A 22092-nucleotide genomic window follows, 5' to 3' on the forward strand; every position below is an offset into this window, starting at 1 on the left:
CCTCTCCCCCTCCCCCTCCCTCCCTCTGTCCCGCTCCCATGCCAGGTCTGAGCAGCACCTAGCAGTGTCAGGCACGGGTCTGCCGCCCCTGAGCCTCGCCCCAGCTCCCTCTCCGCAGTGTGCTAGAAGATGATTGAAAATGTATTTTAACATTTTCTCTTATTGCTGCCCAGAGGACCGGAAACCAAGCGGTGTGCACCACACTGGGAGACCCGAGAAAACCTGCTGAGTCTCGTCTGTCACGCGGTGACAAGGAAGCCCAGAATCCAACTACAGCGACTAAAGCACCAGTGCTCTGGCTGGCGAATTTAACCTGAACCCTGGTAAGGAGTGACTGCTGATGTTTTGGGACAAATGGGCTTGTGGTTCCAGCTGCCATCCCCGAGGCTGTGTTCAAGGGAGAGATGATGTGATGTAAGTTATGGAATGCTAGCCCGACAGTCATAATGCAAAGTAATTCTGTATCTGACATAAAGTACCTGGCAGTTTTCTTTACCCTCTAGGCTGCTTATCTGGAAAATGTAGGAGTTGCAGTAGAAAATGTCCCTCCCTCTCCCCCTGCCTCTCCCACCTCTTGTTTTGCATTTTGAATCAGGGCCTCCCTAAGTCACTGAGTTGCCCGGCTGGGCGGGACTCTGTGGTCTTGAGAGATCTGGGATCCAGGTGTGCGTACCCATGCCCAGCCTGAAGTGTTCTCTAAGTGGAATTCTTTTATTCTAAGTGTCTGGTCACTGATCGTAACCCAGTGATATAACGGTGTATGTAGTGATATAACTGTTTTGGTATATGATGTGTATTGGTTAAAACTCTCTTGGATACCTGACAAAAATATAAATATAAAAATTGACACTTAAAATGTGTATATGAAGTTTTGATAAGTATTTTTTTCTTTGTTCTACTTTCAGTTTTTCAAAAAATGTATTTTTTTGAAGCCAAGCCCCGTGACACCTCCTGGCACAGTTCATTTTGCTGCTGTTCTTCATGTATTGCACCTGCTTATCCTTCTACCCGACCTTCCGCACTGTGGGCTGGGGGTGTGGCCAGGGGAGGGCCTCGCCTGTGGCCCCGTGGCTGAAGGACAGCGTGCCCTTGAGCAGGAGCACAATAGCAGGAGCTATTGTGTCCCGGGCACACAATAGCTGGACGCACCACGGTGTGCACTCCACAATGTACTTTCCATTTAAAAACATAGCTGGTATTTCTGAAAGCTCAGCTGCCCACTCAGCCTGCCCTTTATCAGTGGCCATGGCTTGTCCTCTGCTGCGGAAATATGTCCTCACTGTCACTGAGAACCTTTCTGCAAGGCCTTCGGATTGCTGAGGAGCTTTTAATGTTTTCTTTTTTTTTTCCCCTAAACACACACCGCAGAAAAAACTTCCTCTATAAAAGCACTTTGATTTGATTTATTAGTCTTCTGGGGGAAAGGATAGGAGAACACGCTGAGGAATTGCACTGGAGAAAACAACCGGGCCGGAACCGGAGACTCCCTGCCTGCCCTTCATCCTGTGTGGCTGGCAAGGCTCACCAGGACGGCCAATCGTAGGGAGCAAGTAAGATGTAGAGAAGAAAAGATTCAGACAATGATACAGCAAGATTAGCTGGTGCCTTGGAAATGAAATTACGCTGGATCGGGTTTCTATCACTGGTGAAAGAATTGGAATTTTCTATGAAAAGCATGGTACTAAGGATGCATTCTAAAAGACTCGGTGTAGGTTTTATTTATTAATTAGACAAGGTCATGCCACACCAGAGAGGTTAACTCATTTACTTGCTCCTTCACCTGACTACTAAGTGCCTATATTGGCCCATACTGCTACAGGTACGGAGGATAGAGCACCCAGTAGAACTAAGCCCCTATTCTTTCGGGGCTGAGAAGCACATGTAAGGTGGCAGATGGGGTGGGACTGTAGACAGGACAGGGAGGAGGTCTGTGGGAACAGAAAATACTAAGAGAACGGAGCCTCTTCCCTGGCTGCCAGGGTCCCCGGAATTCTCGTTGGTTTTACCCACAGGGCCTCAGGCTGAATGAGTTTGGGGACCGATGTTCACAGAGACAAAGGAGGTTCAGCAAGTCAGCAGGGTGGGTGCTAGCCCAGAATGCCTGGTGTCCCCTAAGAGGAGGTCAGGACAGGCATGGAAGGTGACCTCTGGCTGGTGAGGAGGGAGGCCTGGGGAGGGCAGCTCCAGAGAGGCTCCTGCTTCAGCCTCAAAGCTGGGGAGGAGTTAGGGCGACTGCAGCAAACTGATGGTTATATTCACGGTTCATTCACTTGGGCCTCAAAGTGAGTGAGGGATTGGGTCTGGCCCCTCTGCGTTGAACTCTCACAGATTTAATATTCTGCCTCATGAAATTATCCTGAATTTAAATTTCACAGCATTGTTTTTTCCTATAGTTTCTCTGCTCAGTAATTTAATATTTTACCAGGATGGGAATTTTTCTGGTGACTTCCTAGAGTTATATCCAGTATGAAAGGTAGGTGGTGATGAAAAAAATCTGTCTTGAATTGGTGAATACTTTTATTTTTAAATAATACATATATCTTGCAGAAAATTTAGAAGATACATATAAGGGAAATAACCAAAAAGAGCACCTGTCACAGTACTCCTAGGGAGACAGTAAAATTACCATTTTTCTTGTATAGGAGAGGCCGTCTTCACAGTTTATACATAATTGCTTGTTATGTTTAGAATACCAATCTCTTGAAAATTTCCATATTTTAAAATGTTTATAAATTTTACTTTTTTTGGGGGGGGTACTGGGAATCTAACTCAGGTCCTTGAGATTGTGAGGCAGGTGCTGGAACCACTGAGCTAAATCCCTGGCCCAATTTTACTTCATTTAGGGAGCTTTTTTCAGCTTGGGCCAGACACCCATGGTTTCAGATAGCCTGGGAACACGGGACACTGACCGCCGTGGCTTGTTAGTTGCAAAGCCTCGGTGGCAGAGTGGCCGGCACACCAGTGACAGGACGCGAGAGCCCATCCGTCTGCACAGGTAGAGTTAGTAATTTGTTTGCTTCCTGCTTCACCTATTTAAAATCTATTTCATCTATGTTTTTAAACTGCTAACCTTTCTGCTTATTTTTCAAGCCTAACTGTATCTTGGAAAAGGAGACCGGGAGTCCCTGCATGGCTGTCAGGGTCAGGCGTGATGGCCCTGGGATGTCAGGAGCATTGGCCGGGTTCAGTCTGAGTCCACTGTAAGTGGCACCACGTGGGGTGACTGTCACCAGTGGCCGTGGAGTGACTTGTGTGGCCCGCCCGTGGGACCAGCTGTGCTGCAGCTAATGTCTGGCCCACGGGAAAGCAGAGGCCAAGAGGGGACGGGAAAGTGGCCGGGCCGAGGCCGTGTCTCCAGGATGCAGCCCCACTGCTCTGTACTCTCTGGGGCTCCCGGCTCTGACAGCTGGCGTGCATCTTGCTCTTGTGGTAACGAGGCCCTGGCATGATGGTGCAGCCAGACTCGTTTACATTTCCAAGTGGACCCGAGGTACCTTCTGTGCCTCTCTGAGACACAAGCCCATGAACTGGATACATTAGGTGATTTAGCTCCAGTTTTAGAATTTGCAGACTATTTTTAAAAGTCCTAAAAAGGACATTTTGTTATGCTTCTAATTTTAAGAGAGTATGCAACCCAAATTCCTCATCTACACTCATTCTCTAAAAAACAACCACCACTGTGTGCAAGCGCGTTTCCGCCTCGGTAGGCAGAGTTCAGTAAGTGGGACACCAGGCCTGGCTGCGTCCTTGGCCCGCAGCCATCTGAGCCTGGCCGGGACCAAGGTTCCCAGGCGGCCCTGCATGGTAGCCCTGGGAGGATGGTGAAGGCGGGCGGGGACGGTGAGATGCCTGGGTGACGCCGCCCACCTGTGCCCACCCCGGCTCCCTCGTGGTGATCATAACGGTGGCTTAGGACCACCCCGTTTTTTACAGGTCACTCTAGGAACAGCGCTCACATTTTGACTCCACCTCAACTTTCTTGGAAGATGAAGTCCTTTGAGGCAGAGAGGACCAGGACGCACCTCCAGTTTGGTGTACCTTGGAGAGACCTGTGCAGGGTGTCCAGACCCAAGATGCGCCCTGCACTCTTTTTCTCAGTGAGCTTTACACACAGTTAAAACCGAGTAATTTCATGACCATTAGCAAGCAAATGGTCCTTATTATTCGTCCTATTTTCTTGTAATCTACATAGCAATTCAAGCTGAAAAGCAGTAATTTATCTTGTTTTTCCCCTGGTCCCTCTCCAAACACGTTATTGTTCCCCAAGGAGCTTAACATATACTCTCAGCTCTCAAACAATTCCTGCACCCAATAGAAACAGAACGCCAATTAGACCGGTAATTTTAGCCCCCCTGCCTTGAATAATTTCCCTCCACAGAATTATCTTCTCTCTTCTTATTGCAATTATGAAGATTACATTTTATTTGACATGAGAAAATTGCAACAGAAGACCCAAGAGCAAATATGAAAGGGAAAAATGATTAAATGGAAAGAATCTGCTGGATAAAAAGGCACATCCCTGTCAGCTCCAATTCCGATAAGAAAATGCCCTATTGTTATTGGATGATTTAATGAACATTAAATTCTTTAAAATGTAGAAAACATCGTATTTTACAATATGTTTTCAGACTTGCTAAGATTTTAGGGGTGTCAGTTTATGTGTTTATTTTAATAATTTATTTGTTCTATATTTAAATGTCTTTCTTTTCAGGGAAGGGCATAAGGCAGCACTATTTTAAAAAGTATAAAAATTAAGCATTCTTCAAGCTTAACTACACGTACAGATTTTGGTACCAGGGATGGAACTCAGGTCCTCGCCCTTGTGAGGCAGGTGGTGGCACCACTGAGACAAACCCCCAGCCCACTTAACGACTTTTAGAATGTCATACTTTTATCATCTTAATATGAAATTGTAATTTTTCTTATTGGCCTCTTTTCCCTCCTCTTCTTATTTGCTTTTATTGGGGGAAGCAGGGTATCTTCAGAAAACTTTTTGAAGAATTTTAACAGTTTACATTTGTTTCCGATTAATGTTTGGGGCTTGAGTGTAGATACCTTTCCTTTTTCCTTCAGGTGGGACTACATGGTCATTAGTTCTGATAACAAAGGTGAAATTGCGTGTGGACAGGTCCAGAGGTCCACTCACATGAACCCTCATCAGTAAGGAAACACATTGCCCCTTCCCACACTGGGCCTCCAGGGGCCTCTGTGTAAAACTGTTGCTCAGTCTTTGTTCACATTCTAACAACTGACTTTACGCAGGTCATTACTTTGACTGCACTGCGGAACACCTTTACAAAATATAACTGAATGTACTTTCTACGGATGCTGAAGTGATTTCTTTTTTGAGACAGGGTGTTGCTAAATAGTTCAGGCTGGCCTTGAACTCACTATGTAGTTGGGGCTGGCCTGGAACTCATGGTGATCCTCTTGCCTCAGCCTCCTGAGTGTTGAGATTATGGGTGTCAGCCACCACACCGGGCTCTTTTGTTGTGGCTGTTAGCTTTTTTGTTTGTTTGTTTGTTTTGAATGTTGATATAATTGACATAAAAAGAATATTTCTGCATTTTCAAATTGCTATTCAAGATATTTCCCATCAAATAGTTTAATAGCCTACACGTCAGAACTCCTCTCCCCTTTCTTTCTGGAGCTTAGCTAGGAAAAGGTTTGTCTTTTGGGATCTTGATATCCTCGGCACACATCTTCTCACTTGATATGTTTATTCTCACGTGCCTACTTTTAATAACTCACCTTCTCATTTCATTACCCAGGTACTTTATTCTCATTTATTGTTCAGAGTACCTGTATGTACTTTTAGCAAAGCACTGTAAATTCACTTGGGAATGTTTGATGGTGTCAACCACCGTGAACCTATGCATCGTGTCTGTAATTTGAGGTTAGGAAACTGCGGCGCAGGTTTACTGCGGGTGACAGCAGAACAGGTTCATCTGCTCGCTCTTCTCTCCGACTGTGCCTCTGTCCTCACTGACAGCTCAGCGACAAAGAAGCTCATGAGACAAGTGTGGAGTCCGTAGTTTGCGGCTGCCCAGGGCTTAGCGAACGGCAATTCAGATCTTTGTAGGAATAATTTTACAATTTTTTTTGTGGAAAACAAAATGTCACTTTGGACGTTATTAAATTAGACGAAGGCACGAAGACCCGAAGGCCACTGTGCCCGCGGCCTGGGCTACAATGACAACAGCGGCGCCTTCGACATCGCAAGTCAGGGGCGAGAGGCAGCCGGGCAGAAAGCAGACAGGGCTCGGCCACCGCCAGCCCGTACTGGGTGCCTGCCCGGGCCTGGATGGGCTGCACACCTGCGACCTTGCCGGCCGGCCAGCCGCCACCCCTGTGAGGCTGCAAGACGCCCTCGGGCCTCGGAGGACGATCAGCGTCTAAGACAGGCAGGCTCTGCAGAAACTTTCATCCTGTTTTGTTGCCATGAAGAAATATGAGCTGGAAAACGAAGAGGGACGCGGCGGGAAGTAAATTCTTGGAGTACTTTAGAGTAGAAATCTTCACTCCTGCTTTGGAGATGTTAATTTGGCTTCAGCGCCGAATCTGCCCGCGTGGAAAGACTGAACTTTCATGATTCCCCGCGGGCTCCAAGCGCTCACCCTCTCTGTCGTCCCCAGGCTTCTGTGTCGCACGGGATGGCGCAGGCTGCTGCGAGGCCTGGCGAGGGACAGACACTGAAGGCTGTGGGGAAGCTTGGCGGGTCATCGTCCCTTCTCCTTACAGGACCTGCACAGGAGCACTGCGGTGTCAGAACCGAGTATATTTGCACATGAAGGAAGAATTAAGCTTTAGAAAGAACAATGACTAGGACAAGGCCAAATTTCAAATGTAAACACAGGGCGTGGCTGCTGTAATCTTACTAATGGGGGCGGTGTGGGGCTCTGCTTGTCAGCACCACAATGGTCTTCTCAGATGTGTCCAGTTTTGCAAAGATGTGCTGGATCTCAAGTCAGTAGAAGTTTACACACTTCGCACGCTTCTCCGCTGGCTCTGGAAAGGCTGACGGACTTCCCGGCTGTGATGTCCTCAAGAATCGAATTCACAGAGCTGGGAGGGCCAAGATCAGGGTGCTGAAGTGACCAAAGTCTTTCAAACAATACCCTACGTGGAAGCACACTACCGAGACAGGGTCGGGGATGTGCGGGTGGGTGGCACCTCCTCCTGGTGTCCTCTCTGAAGCCAGACCTCCCTCTAAGCAGCTCATTCTTTGCAGAGTGTGAGAACAGCTGCCCACCTGGGGCGCTGAGCAGCCTGGATTCGTGCTTACATTACCAATTCTGCTGCCTACAGAAGTTGAGGTTTCTCCATAGAATATTACATTTCCCAGGCCTTTGTGTGAATGTGATAAAATTGCAACTATTACTAAAGTTTAGCATCTTTTGGGAACAAGTCGGAAATCTGCTTACTAGCAAATATGTTCAATTAAAACTGACCCTGGTCTCAATTTAGGTGGCAAACACACAAGCTGAACCGTAGCATAGTAACACTGCAGTGCATCGGAAGGAAGACACTGTGCGACAAAGAAATGATTTTCTGAGCCCACACTGCAGTTGAAGGTGTTCGTGTGACCAGGGCTGGCCAGTGAGGTGTCCGGGGTACAGAGCAGAAGCTCTGGGCACTGGCTGGGAGGACAGGCGGGCACCTCCCCTCCCCTTTCCTGTCTTCATCCTTCCGGCTGACTGACTTAGAAGATTCTCACCAGGAGGTTCCCACCAGAGGGTGGAAACTTGGCTTTGTGGAACCACATTTGATTTGTTTACATCCATTTCTACCTGAAAGAGAGAAAGGCAAACTCTGTGTCTTTTATGACACAGTGAGGTGGACTCTGTTGAAACAAAACACTTTCTGTCTTGCTTGTGTGTGTGCATGTAAGTGTATGTACGTGTGTGTGTGTGTGTGTGTGTGTGTGTGTAGGGCATTTGTAGGATATGGGGATGAAGAATAAAAATATAGGAACCAGTAAAAGACCTCCTGCAAGGTTTCTCCTTCTAGAGAGGAAAATCTGAGTTGCTCAGAGGGAGCCACTCATGCAAAAAACTGTATTCTCCTTCCCTCTGATAGAGCTGTACAGAGCCCTCCTTAGCTCACTGGCCTCCACAGGCTGTGTCCAGTGCTTCAGCTGGGTTTTAGCACAATGAGTAAAATGTGCCGTGAAAACTCTGCTAATTGCAGTGCTTTCACTTTTCTTTCCTTTTTCTTGCACACTGTGACAGTTAAATTGAATTGTGCCAATTTGATTGTGTAAGAAAAGCCCAGGGATTAATGAAGTCCACTTCTGCGTGCGTCTGGGTGAGCCGTGACCTTGGGAACTACGTACGCGTCCTGGCCTCTTCTCCATCTCTGTTGCTCTGCTCTGTGTCCCAACCTTCATAAAGCAAGTAGCTTTCATCTGCCAAACCCCTCTGCCACGATATTTTCCTCTTGGAACCAACCAACCATGGACTGGACCCACTGAAACCATGAGCCAGATTAAAGCACTCCTCTTTAAATTTGGGTGTTGTTTGTTTATTGCCTTCCAAAATAACATATGTATTATTAGAATCATTTTAAAAACACAATACCCAGGATGCCAATGCAAGGAAATAATGACACTGGGGAAATTATTGACAGTGTTAAGTGCACACTAGTTAAGTGTATAGTAGTAGTAGTTAGTGTAAAGTGAGTCAGCAGAAAGTATTCAGTAATGCACCACAAAACAATATGCAGATTTCAGTTTATGTACGTGCATGGTGATGGATATTCTTGGTCTTTAATGCAAGCCAAAGTATTGGCCAAGAGAGTTTAGGAGTAAGTAGCAATTAAAACAGGAGAATGATAAAGCTCAGTTATCTGTTCTTCTACTTCGTTTTTGTGTTCCCAATTTTCCCGTTGTTGATGAGACTTGCTGCTGATGCTGTGTCTTCTTGTTCTAAATGCAGATGACCAGACATTTATTCAGTGTTATCTGTTGAGCACTTTTTATGTGTTGTCTCCCGCTATAGTTCCAGGGGAAGCCAAGAAAAAGATGAAAAGCAGAAAATGAAAAAGTTTTAGATCTGTGTATCTTAAGAAGAGCAAAATATATTTTTTTGGTAGGCCTGATGCTAAAAAAGCTATTTGGAAGGCTTTTCTATGGGCCTAAAAAGGATGCTTTTGAAATTCTTTTCAGAAATTACTTTCTTATTTTCATTTACCATAATTGTTCTAATCAAAGCTTAGGGGAAAATGTGATTACTGAATTTAAAGTTGGTTATTAAATGAGTATACATAAGACATGTAAATTAAAAGTGATAATGTTTTAAGATTAAAAACTAAAACATTGGTGTCATCATAAGAAGTTGCTATTTTCAAGGGCACTTTATAATTTACAATTTCATTTTTTAGAATCTGAATAACAATAAAGCTTAAAATGATTTTGAAGGCAATGGAAGATCTAAAAACTTAAATATGAATAAAAATTGAAATATGCCATTGCTTCTGGATTTACCACCAATGCAGAGCCGAAGTCCAGGCACCCGAGTAACACAGCAGACTGACCGATGCATATGTGATACAGGTACTGTGGGACACATCACCGTCATGGCTTCCTGCAGAGGTGTTAGTGTCCGACCTCAAACATGGCCTGTGTGTGCTGGGCTTTCCGCGGTACAGCTCTCTCATGATCCCCATGATTAGTGGTTTACTTTGCACTTCCTAATTAGGGTCTTCATCCGAAGAAGGAGGGGCACCCATCGTACTCATATTTGTCATGATGTTTCTCATCCGTTGCAGGTGTTTTGGAATTTAATGCAAGTTCATTTAATCAGTGCACACAGCGTGGGCATTTTAGAGCACTGCGTGTGTACAGTGCAATGCCACACATCAGGTCCTCAGAGAGTAAGAAATAGAGATGGGCACAGGGGTGAGAATCAAGGTCTGTGCTTTTCTCGGCTCTAACGTTATGGCCTCCAGGCGAGCTTCTTCCAGTTCCGCTTCTGCGAGCCCTCGAGGAAACGCAATTGAGCAGCACGACAGGACCACAGCAAAGAGGGCACAGCAGAGTGGTCCAGCCCGTCGGCCATGTGGGGCCTCTCAAGAGCGCTTCTGTTTGCGGGATTCCTTCCCTTTGGACCCTCAAGTAGAAGTCGGACCTCAGCTTTCTCTCGCAGCCGAGGTGCGAGACTCTGCCCATCAGATGCAGCGACGAGAACACACCTTCAAAAATGACTGCATCTGTACTGAAAGGAAAAAGGAAAGGGAAGAGAGGCGGAGAGGGAGAGGGAGAGGGAGAAGGAGAGAGAAAGGGCAGTGGCACAGCCTCCGCCCGGCAGGCTGGAGGGGACAGCGGGGCTGGGTCGCCTGGTTGCCGCTCGCCCCGGCCCCGGCTGGGCTGCTGCTGTCTCCCTACGGCATCAGCTGCAGGGTTTCTCTGGAGCAGTCAGGAGCTGCTTCCGGACCTGAATTTCTGGCCCTCTCAGAGCCTATGAATCACTTAATACCCTTCAAAAAAGTCCTTCCTGCTTAAAGTAGCTCAAATGTGCAAAAAGAGACCCAACTAAAAAAAATGTTATTTATAAGGACAAAGAGCAAGGAAACTGAAAAGAAAGGAGAAAGAGAGGCAAAGAATGCTCTTCCACAAGAAAACTGGGAAAAATTTTGCTTATATTAAATTTAGTTTAAACCAAGTTTTATCAAGCTCCTGAAATATAGAATACACCACGTGAACGGTTTCGAATTTATTGCTTTATTGATGTCCTTTACAATTTTACAAGCAACGTATGTGTGCCGTGTTATACCTTAGAGATTTACGAGGCAGAGAAGCAAAAGGCTGAAAGAACTGGGAATCAAACCCAGGTTTTCGCCCTCGAGTGGAGTCTCGGCCTCTACTCTTCCCAAACGGCTACACCTACACGTTTCAGGGCATCTAACAGTGAGAAGCACCACGCATCTCAACATTGTGAGCCTCTAGGTACAGAAACAGGGGAAAATAACCAGCGGTTCCCTTTGGTTATTATGCTGCCCAAGTTACGGTCCTTTCTCTGAGCTTGTCAGTGTGACCGCAGGCCAATCTCAGCAGCTGCCGCCTGCTGTACCTGTGCAGCCAGGGGAGCTCACCTGAGGGAAAACAGTCCCACAGCAGCACTTCAGAACTGTCTCCGAGAGGTAGAACCCCAAGAATAGCAATTCAAGCCCTCAGCGTGCTTATATTTCCTGAAATAAAAACGCCTGTTGACATGGCTGATAGTACTAAGAATCTGAACTCGTCCCATTTAAATTATTTTCTTCCATTTTGAGAAATGTTCTTGGCCAAACAGCATTCACAGAGAGGATAAAGGATCTGGTATTTCTCTCTGGCTTCTTAAAGAATAATAGAAAAGAAAACACATTGAGTTTTGAAAGTAACCAACCTGCATGAAGGGGAAAGGGTTAGGTAAGGGGGAAAAAAATCAGCGGAGAACCTGCCATACAATGAGATGATGGAATCTTTTTCTTCCTAAATTAGGATTTTCAGCTAATCATATTAATTTCACCTAGCAAGAAAAAATGAATTAATAAGACTATAGATTTAATTTTTGTGGCTCTACTAATATAAGATTCACTTAAAACTAAGGGTCAGCTGGTTTTCAGTCCCATGCAGAAGGCTTGCAGGGACGGCCACACGCAGAGCCTCCCGATGTCCGCTAGAGGGCGGCAACGCACCACGAGAGGCTCCGGAACGGCGCGCGTCCTCGGCGAAGCCTGATATTAAACGTGAAAGTAACCAGATCTTCAATAAATGGAAATTGAAAGAATGTATTAAGGATACTAACAGCCTCAAGACGTTGCCGACCGCGTGACTTACATTCGCGTCTATTCAGGCTCGCATCAGAGGGAGGGGAGACGGGGCGCCCGAAGGGCTTTGTTTCTGCGGTCCGGGGACCAAGGGACGCGGAAACGCGGAGCCATGGCGACGCTGGGGATGCCGCAAGATTAATCCGAGGCTCCTAAATTCCGGCCCTGACTGGCTTTGGATGAATAAATAGGTTGGGAAAGGACTAGAAAAGTTTTTTTCACCAACGTGTTTAAAAAATATTTAAAGACGTTTACTTTTTAATGTTCGTGTAAAGAGGATGATAGGAATAGATGGCTATAATCTGTTGTGGATTGAGAGGTTATTTCAATCCGTCCTATAACAGCATCTAAAGCATCTACAAATTAAATAAATTAGGCAAAGTGCTACTCTTCTTTCTTTGATCACTAGAAAGCTTATGCATGAATTTACTTTATATGAAATAGACATTAAGAAACTGCGGCGTCTGAAGTGAAAGGCAGAGTTGGCTACTAAGTTGTTCCTGGAGTTAGACATGGAGTAGAGCTTCCCTGCCTTTTCCCGAATGGCTGCTTCTGAGAGCGGGGTGGGTCAGTCCTTGCAGAGCCCCCCTGGCCGCTCGGGCTGACCTGGCAGAGCTCATCTTCCCCGAGAGAGTGGGCGAGTTCGCAGGGCCCAGGCTGCACATCCTAACAGATGTGCTGAGGCCGAGGCCGAGCAGCACAGAGGCTCTGACAGGGCCCAAATGGCACCAGGGCACAGGCTGGCCAGAGCGTCCCCCGACCAACCGTGTTTGCCCAGGGTTGCTGGGTCTGTCAGAGCTGGAGAGAGAAAGAAAGAGCCGCTAGGAAGAGGAGAGCTCACAAAGGGGCTGTGTCAGGCAGGCCCCTGCCTGACTGTCTGCCACTGAACAGCATCGCTCCTTGCCTCCAGGTCTCGGTGGTGTGAGAGATGCCCTCAGCCGCTCCCAGGTGCTCACTCTGCCTCTCCTCTGACCCCAGAACGTCTCTCTTCGGATGTTTCTTCCTTGGTAGAAGTCAGACACAGCCACACATTTCCAGTATGTGTAAATACACACTCAGACAACACACACCCTCAAGAGAAAACACCTCCATGTACCCCATGTACACGTCTCGATTCTTTTTAAGATCAAATTCATTGCCGTGCTCTATGTCCTTCCTCTTTCTACTTCCTCTTACTGTCTACTCCTTGAATCTTCCCTCCACTGCCCTCTCCCAATATTCTGGGTTTGTCTCATGAGCCGAAGGTCCCGAGTTTGATCCCTGGTGCAAACAAAACAAAACAAACAAAAAAAGGTAGAACCAATATTCTGGTTTCTTCCCCCACCAAAGCACACTAACTGCTCTTACCAAGGTGAACAGTGACCTCTTATTATGGCTGTGTCTGAATGTCCCCCAAAACCTCATGCAGTCATGGCCGGGGCCTTTCAGAGATGGCTGGGTCTAGAGTGTGTGACTCTAGGGTCGATTCATGGTGCAATGCTAGGCTCAAGGGCACTGGGATTAAGGGTGTGAGTGCTTCCCACCCTACATAGCCTGGATAAAGTACAAGGGATGGAAAGAGCTGTGGTCATCCCTTGCTGCTTTGCTGCCTTCTGCCCTCCATGAGCTGTTTCTCCTCTGCGATGCCTGTCTGCTGTAAGGACCAAGTTTTCAGGTCGAGGTGGGCTCCCTCTGGGCCCTTTGCCCACCTCTGTGCCCCTTGCCCAGAACAGAGCTGCAAAAATACCATTCTGTATAATTCCATTCTATATGACAGTCTCCCTGTGTTTCTGTTCCTCTTTTTAGGCAGCTCTGCCTTAGGCCTCCACCCTGTGTTTCTGTTCTTCTTTTTATGATCTAAAGATGAATTCTCCCTGCTTAAGATAATCAATGTTCTTTAAAAGGAGAAATTGATTTAGCCAGCATAGGTACTAGTCACAGTTTACATAGGTAGCCACTGCTAACATAGGCATTAGTCACTGCTTACATATGTAGTCTTTGTTAATTATAGAATTTGTTTAATCAGATGTACTTTAAAAAGAGGAATTGATTCTGTGAATGTAGGCATTAGTAATTTTCCAGTAAGTGTCCTCCCAGTACCCTTCAAATATCCAATAGTAAGTGAAAAATAAAAATAGGACCTATAAAAAGAAAAAGTCTCCCTAACCCTATATAATCCTGCTTCAAAGATGAATCAGGACTCTTGGTCTGAAGCCGCTGTGACGGTGACACCTGAGGGTCCAGGCTCGAGCTTGCAACAAACTCCTCTTGTAATTGCATCGGACCTGACTCCTTGGTGGTCTTTGGGGACTTCGCGACTTGGGCATAACATCTGCCATGCACCCTGCCTTAGAGTCAGTCCATTACAGACTGAAACCTCTACAAACTGAAATAAATTTTTCTTACTTTAACTTTGGATGCCTGGTATTTTCTCTCAGCAGTGAGAAGAGTAACTAAGACACCGCCCTTTGACTGAATTCAGTGGCCACTTTTCATCCTTCATATTCCTTGACTACATAGCAAATCAGCAGACTTGACTTCTGCCTCTTACCTGAAGTACTTTTCTCTTGATTCTCAAGGTGCTAGAGCCTCTAGATTTTCTTCTGTCTCTGTTCATTTCCAATCTCCTGCTAATTTCTGTCTTCTCCATGAAATCTAATGATGATTATTCAACTTCTTTCCATTCTTGTTTCTTTCTTCATTATACAAAGTGCCCTTATAATATCATATTCATTATTAATACTATTTTTCATTGATTGAGAATCTTGGTTAAAAGTAATAGGGATCAAATCAAACTTGAATCAATGGAAGGAGGCCTTTCTTTCTTTCTTTCTTTCTTTCTTTCTTTCTTTCTTTCTTTCCTTTCTTTCTTTCTACAAAGGAAGCCTTATAGATCCTAAGAACTCAGATGTGCGAGGTCTTAGAAATGGATCTAGCTAGGACTGTAGGTAAACTACAGCACCCTTCTGCATGGCAGAAAAGTGTCTACTGCCCGACAGCCCAGGGTGCATCTTGTACATTCAGTGAGCAGCTGTCCAAAGCTAGGCTGTCCCGGTGTCAGTCCACATCCCTGGGCTCAGTTTGGGCAGTGCTCACGTTCCCTGTCAGCTAACTGTGGCCGGGAGGAGGAAATGCATTGTGTGCACAAGGCTGCTTTTCCCATTAACTCAGGATGGGCAGGCAGGGGAGTCCTTTTGGAAGATGCTAAAGCCTTCGGTGCCAATTTTTATCTACAAGCAGATGATTACTTGATCAGTTTCTCAGAATGCAGCTCCCCTGGATGACCCACAGGTCCTTTAGCTCAACATAGTCAGTGTCTAATCCTTTTAGTCTAAGAACTACACACTCAGTCCACCTGGTCTTTAAACTCTTAGTGGCCTCCCTCTAGGAGACATGTGGTCCAAGCTGGTCACTGCCGCGTTGCTGCTGTTATTTGCTCAAGGCCAGCAGGGCTGGAGGCCATGGTCTCTTCTCCTCGCAGAGCTGGGCGTCCCCAGATGTGCTGACTCAGGGTGGCTTCAGCCACTTCGATCTCCCTGGGTCCAGGTCCTGCCACCCTCCACAGTGCTGTCCATCCCAGGAAGGGCCCGAGTGACCCCGGGGCCGCACAGCCTCACTTCACCCACTCTTGGCAAATAAACTTTCTTTTTTTTGAGGCAAAATTCCCATTTGGAAAACTGATATCCTCTGAATCCACAAAAGCAATTGTTACGGTAATTTTCCTTTTCCTTAAAAACACATAGAAAACTCCCCACACTGCTTATGTCTGGATGAGCCTCAAAGTCAGGCTCAGAGGCGGGGCTCAGAGCAGGCCTGCTGCTAGGGGGAGGGGTCTGGCCGGAAGAGGGCCCCTGAGGTGTGGCCTGGAAGGGTCATGTCCCTCTCTGCTTCCTGTGAGATGAGCCGCTTTTCCTCTGCCAAGCCCCATGCTGTGCATCCTGCCTTGGAGCCAGCTGACTATGGACTGGAACGTGAGCCAAAATAAGCCTCTCCTCTTTCAAATGTGGGTTTTGTCCCAACAACAAGAAAAATGAAAAAGACCACCACACTAAAACATACAACGCAGACCATGTTGCTAAGCAGCTTCACAAATGCACTGTGTGCATTCCTTCCACAATGTGACGCTGAATGAAGGACTGAATGATTCTATCACTCAACACATAAATGGAAAACTTTGCTTTCAATTGGATAAACAGAAACCTAAAGTCAAGAGGAGATTAAAGAAATTTCCTGACTGTGATCCGCAGATAGCAACTGAATTAGGCCTACCTCAAATCCTCTCTGCTTCACTTAATAGCAAGAAACAAGGGTTTTCTTGGTAAGTTGACCTGCCAGTCGGGGCTTACAGGAAGGTGGGGAAAGCACCTCACCCCAGGGACACTCACTGCCCACCCTCTTGTCCCATTACAGTGACCTTCGCATCGCTGTGACCAAGAGTACGGCAATTACTTTTGCATATTCTGTGTTTGCCAGAGCCGTTTCCCGTCTCCTTGGCCCGAGACAGAGCAGAGCAGTATGAGAGGAAAGCAGTCAGGAGTCTCAGTGGGTGCAGTGGTGTCAGGAAGAGCTCAGTCCAAGGGTCTGAGCCTGGTCCGCGCAGCAGCGGAAGCCTCACTTGAGCACTCTAGGAGTTTCACCAATACTCCAGGCAGCACCTCCTCTGCACGCCTAAGCTTGAGCAGTGCTGTCCTGCAACATCAAGACCTGTCCAGCAGTTCACAGAGCTTGCCATGAACTCTGACCTGCAGAGGAAAATGTCAAAGGTTTGTGCTGCTTTCAAGGTGTAACTTCCATGCCTCTCCTTTCTCCTGCTCCCAAGACTCATGTTTGTTATTCCAAATGGCTACAGAAGCCAGACAGCTGTCCTCACACCTAGGATGCCTTCTCACACCCAGGGCAGGCTGTTACAAGCTTAAAAAGTGTGTTATGTGCAGTGCTATTAGGTCCACTGTGATAGCTATTAATCAAGTGTGCAGTGGAGACAGGAAAAGCTTCCCGACACATGGACGACTTCACTCTCTTCATCACTTACTTGCTGTAGGAAGGAGAGAGTCATAAAAAGTGGTCTCTGACTGAATGGCTTCCACCTTAACGTGTGAGATTTTTTAAGAGAAGAATTTTGGCAATATATTTACCCTCACTGAGCTATATCTGGTAATCCCAAGCAACAAAATTCTTGCATGATCAAGAGGTTATGTTGTGTTGTTTGGTACTTGTTAGTTATAAAATCCTTCCTAATTTTTTAAAATAATTAGCTCAGTTTTTCACAGAACAGAAACAAAGATATCTGAATATGTATTAAGAACAAGGAAATGTATTTTACATAATGTGTGTATCCACATGCTTGTAGAGGATTTGGAAGGGTCCTGAAACACATCAGCCATAGCAGACACACACACACACACACACACACACACACACACTCATACACACACACACACACACACACACTACTGTAAGAGCGCAAATGTACATCTCTAAAAGGATCTAAATAACACAAAGTCCAACTGTAGACAAGTTTAATCAGTACCCTATGGGGAAGTCTAGTTACAGAGCTTTACATAATACAATTCCCGGAATTACCCTGCCTAAGTGGGAGCCTTCACTCTAAATGGTTTCTAAACTTGTCAATTTCTGTGTCACTAAAATGAGGATAGTGATATAGCCAGAAAAGTTAATGTGAGGGTTAAATTTATTAATGCGTAAAAAGCCACAAAACTAGTACCTAGCTCTTGGGAAGCATGCATTAAGTACAGTAATAACTGTAGTACCTCGGTTGGTGAACTTAATTTGTTCTACCATTTTGGAAAAGATGGCCACATTTTTGTGTTTGCGTGGGGAAGACGGCCTGGGTCATGTTTGTCACCTGGAGAAGTTTGCAACATAAACAAAATTTTGCCAAATGCTAACTAAAAAAAAAACGTTTGACAAAATTTTGCTTCTGTCGCAAATTCTTCATCAAATGACAAACACAAACATCTTCCACACGCAAACACAAATTCTTCCCAAATCATAAAACAAATCATTTGTGAACTGAACTACCACTGTATTTGCAACTGCAAAATTATTTTGTGTGACAAGATAGGTAACACGGATTTCTCTTTACCTCGTCAACACAGTTTGAGATGCTCTCAGGTGGGTCATGGGAGCCTAGAAAACGGGATTCCCTTGGGGGCCCTTATGGCAGGGAGACAAAGGGAGACCAGGGGCCAGTGAGAGGCATTCAGCCCTCTCTCTGGGTGTGCGTCCCTCCTTTCCATTCTCAGAAATTCACATTGCTCTGGACAGGAACAGGGAGCACTTATTGAAGTGTGTGTGATTTTTTTGTTTTATTAAAGTTTACTTTGTTAGTTGCAGTAGACTTCAGAGGTAGTGTTTCACTGACAGAAAGTAGAATGGTATATCAGATTCAAGTGGTCCCTCAACATTGTTCCTCACAGTTATATTTGACACGCATCTGAGAAGGTGAGAGTGCTCACCAATGGAACTTTCTAGATGAATTCCATGTAGCATGGACTTTTTATGTGCCTATAAAGTTGAAAGGAACAGTGCTAGCCACTAAATCATATTGTATTTCTTAAACAATAGAACAGACTGAAATGCAGGGTTATTCACTTATTTTCTAAAAGCACATTTTGGTGAAAAGTCAGAGAAGAAATATGCAAGGTTAAAAGAAAAGCAGATTTGAATTATATACAAATAGGACAAAAAGCTAACATACAAAAATGATGCTTGACATAATGTTCCTTCGGAAAATAGCTCATTTTATTACATTTCCAGGAAAGTAAGCTTATTATAAAGAGTAACAGATTTATAATAGCCTTTTAAATAAAAATTCTTTCCCAGTGAAGAATATCCCTAATTAAAAAGGAAGATATAAGTTAATAAGTTATTCAGTCCAAGAAACATCATACAATTTTATACCTATCACAGCTTCTTCCACATAATTTTCAAATTTGAAAATTTTGTCAGAGATGTGGCATATTTCCCCTAAGGACTTAACCAAATAATCCCCAGGACAATAATCTATTTTATTTTGTACCACTTCGTTTAGTTTTGTGGTTCAAATAATGATAAATAGACTTTTAAGAATAGCAAATAAAATGTGAGTATTCACAACTTCCAAGTGTTTATAAAACACAGTAATCTAAAAAAGAATGGACTAAAGATGACATTGTTATTGGCACTTTCAGATTTGGAATATTTCTGGTATGAACTTTAGTAATAACCATTCATCCTTCCCCCAAAGGCAAAGATTCTTAACATATATGAGAGCCTAACTGATGCTCTCCTGAAACAATGACTTCCATGAAGCAAAGGCAACACAATTAGCTAAGGCCACATCTGAAGCTTCAGAAGGGTGTCTGTGGAGATATTCACAATGAGTTAATAAAATCTAAAGTTTTGTCCTCACAGAGACACAATAAAATCCTCTGGACCCCATATTAAGTCAGGGAGTTTCACCACACAGAGACTTAGTTGGTTTCATGCTATTGCATGGTGTGTAAGAGTCTCACAGCAAAACTTCACCAGGAGCATCTAAACATAATACAGTAAATCAATAACATTTTACAACAGAATTACGTGGTAAGCTTCTTTGTGCTTTACTCCAATCAATAGAGATTCACAGTAAGATTCACCTTCCAGCATCAATGAATTGCATGGTAAATCAAGAGTCTTTATGCATTTTTTTTTTCAGTACTTTGGATTGAATCCACTTGGGAGGCAAATGCTCTACCACTGAGCTACATCCTCACCCCAAGAGTCTTTATTCATTTTAAAACTGAATAGTTATCATCACATTAGACAACAGAGCTATAAAGTACCATTTCTGGTAAGAATGAGGTCTTATTACCAACATTCAATGCAAACAAGTCTCTCAAAAATAAAGAGGGCCAGGGATTTAGCACAGTGGTGCTGCTACCTGCCTTGGAAGAGCACGGTCCTGAGTTTAATCCCTGGTGCAAAAAAAAAAAAAAAAAAAAAAAAAAAAAAAAAAAAAAAAAGGAAGTAGCCTCTATAATGTCAAATATTGGAGTCAATTGGAAGAAAGGAGTAAAACCTACCAGAAGGGATAAGACAATTTAATTTTAAAGCAATTTAACTTATAATGGAATGCTTAGACCTTTCAAACCATTTGAAATATGACTTTTTGAGCAGCTACAGAATCAAACATTTTAGAGATGTGAAAGACACCAATTGTTTCTTACTTTTCTTTTAAGGATGACGAACCTAAGTCCCAGAAAATTTTATGACTTGCGTGGGCCTGTTAGCTATTGGAAAAGCTAAAACTATATCAGGATCTTCTAATTTCTAGTTTAGTGCTTTTTAAAAATGCTGTACATTTGTCAGCTTCCTACTATCCCATATTGAAATAGAATTTTTGTCCTGTCACTGGAACTTGTAAAATATTTTTATCCTTGAATCTGTCCTTTTATTTGCATTTTGCTGTTTTTAAAGTCCCATTGGTTTTCTGCCTAGAGGAGTTTTGAGTGGAATTGCCTTTTAAATTCTAAATTTGCTTTAAAACTCATTTTGAATCGGTTCATAAAACTGAGCTTGTCTTTCTTGAGTTTGGCCTATCCCCTGATTTAAACCGACGTAGGCATAAAAGGGAAATAACTTTTAGTTTCTTTTCTATGTCCCAATCACCAGTGAGACCGTTGATGTTCTGTTTCATGTTCTTAGGGCACAAGCTGAGGAAAGTTTCTCAACCCTGGAGGTGATTTTAGAGCACCTTGGACCAGATCCAAACATATTTTGAGGGGAAAACAGGAGTGGAGGTAGATTTCAGATAAAAATGTATTCAAACCTGCTGCAGAAAAATACGCTAGCAGGGGTTGATGACTCATCTTCCTTTATCCCTTTACCGCCTCATTAGCTTTTTGCCCCAGCCCTGATGTTCACTGGGGAGGAGCGGTTGCAGGTTTCCGGTTTCCTACCAGGGACCGGAAGTACATCATGCCCAACACGGCTCTCTTACCAGAAACAAGCTGCGGGACCCGGAGGAAGAGAGATATGCGACATAAGCATGTTGGGTCTATTTGCGGAACTTCTATCTCTAATCTTCAATAATTTTTTGAGATTTTAATATTTTCTTTCCATCTGGTCTTATGCAGACAAAACAGGCACAGTCACTGGACTCTGGAGCTCTTGAGATTGCCGCCTTGACTCCATCGTGGCGCCGACGTGCATCGGGGACGTTTTCAGGGAAGCTCACAGATCTCTGTGTTTGTCTCACACTTCGTGTGCAGCTGTAAACTGGAAGTGGAAAATCACCTGCATTTCTTTAAATAAGTGAAAGTTAATGTTTACAATCCGCTTAAAAAGCTTTTGGGTAAATGCATGGGATCAGGATACATTTTTTTCTTGCACATTTCAGTCTTGGACCCTGAAATATACTGATTCAGTGGAAGACAGGGTGCTTAGAAACTGCAGGCCCAACTTGGAGCAGTGTTCAAACTGAAGACAATATTCATAGCATTCAGGGTGGCAGTGGAACAAGGAAAACACCGAGCCGTGAATCAAAACAAACTCAGACGGATCTTTGCACCCCTTGAGCAGGGTCCACAACCTTGGCCTCACCCAGTGCTACCTGGAGAGCTTAGAAAGTGCAGTCCTCTGGCTCCACACCCAGGCATCCTCCTGTGATGGATCTGGGCGGGGCCCGAGTATCTGGATTTTAAAAAAGGGTCGCAAGGCAATTCTACAGTGCAGCCAAGCCATTCTTAACCTTGGCCTTAAGTATTGACTATCAATTCTGCTTTGGATATAGACAATGGCTTCCAGATCTGCTGTGAATGGGAATTCTGTCAGGGACAGAATGCTAGCCCTTTTCTCAGTCTAACAAAACAATTACTTGAGGGCAGCTCCCTGAAATCTGAAATTAAGACAAAGCCTCTGTGGGCTGGGGATTTAGCTCAGTGGTTCTGCTACCTGCCCTGCAAGCATAGGACCTGAGTTCGATTCCTGGGCTTTCAGCTGTGGTGCAGTGGACAGAGATGCCCTGCTTTGTGGGGTTATTGTGACACTTAAGGGTCTTGCACAGTCTACCTGGGGAGGGGCCTCCAAGAGAGGCTGCCATTATTTTTATATCATTGTATACACAATATTTTTCTTAGCAACAATTCATGTAGAAAGGATGGCAGGCAGAGGGGGGTAATTAAGCAAAGCGTATCAAGTCTGGAACAATCATAAAGCTTAACTGCCATCTATTAAGAAAAACAAAAATTTCAAGATTGTTTTTTATTTTAGTCTCATTATGGTGCTTTTAAAATGTAGACCATCTCAAAATAAAATTTTATT

At 44.7% G+C, this 22092-nt stretch overlaps 1 protein-coding gene and 1 long non-coding RNA gene across 2 annotated transcripts in view; both read left to right on the plus strand.

Moving 5' to 3' along the window:
- Nucleotides 1-8482, plus strand: part of Lgsn (lengsin, lens protein with glutamine synthetase domain) — an 18341-nt gene extending 9859 nt beyond the window's left edge. Inside the window, 10 exon segments of the mRNA XM_033756842.1 lie at nt 151-314; nt 2844-2995; nt 5074-5160; nt 6144-6184; nt 6187-6222; nt 6225-6293; nt 6296-6370; nt 6373-6427; nt 6429-6470; nt 6472-8482. Of these exon segments, the coding sequence (XP_033612733.1) occupies nt 151-314; nt 2844-2995; nt 5074-5160; nt 6144-6184; nt 6187-6222; nt 6225-6293; nt 6296-6370; nt 6373-6427; nt 6429-6470; nt 6472-6592 (842 nt within the window). The 3' untranslated portion in view covers nt 6593-8482.
- Nucleotides 2785-4631, plus strand: LOC117283522. The gene is made up of 3 exons (XR_004514546.1): nt 2785-2995; nt 3091-3200; nt 3934-4631. It is a non-coding gene; the product is annotated as an uncharacterized LOC117283522 (long non-coding RNA).
- Nucleotides 8483-22092: the final 13610 nt, after the last annotated feature.

The sequence above is a fragment of the Fukomys damarensis genome, unplaced genomic scaffold (genome assembly GCF_012274545.1).
Source record: "Fukomys damarensis isolate Sample0158 unplaced genomic scaffold, DMR_v1.0_HiC HiC_scaffold_27, whole genome shotgun sequence".
NCBI classification, from domain to species: Eukaryota; Metazoa; Chordata; class Mammalia; order Rodentia; family Bathyergidae; genus Fukomys; species Fukomys damarensis.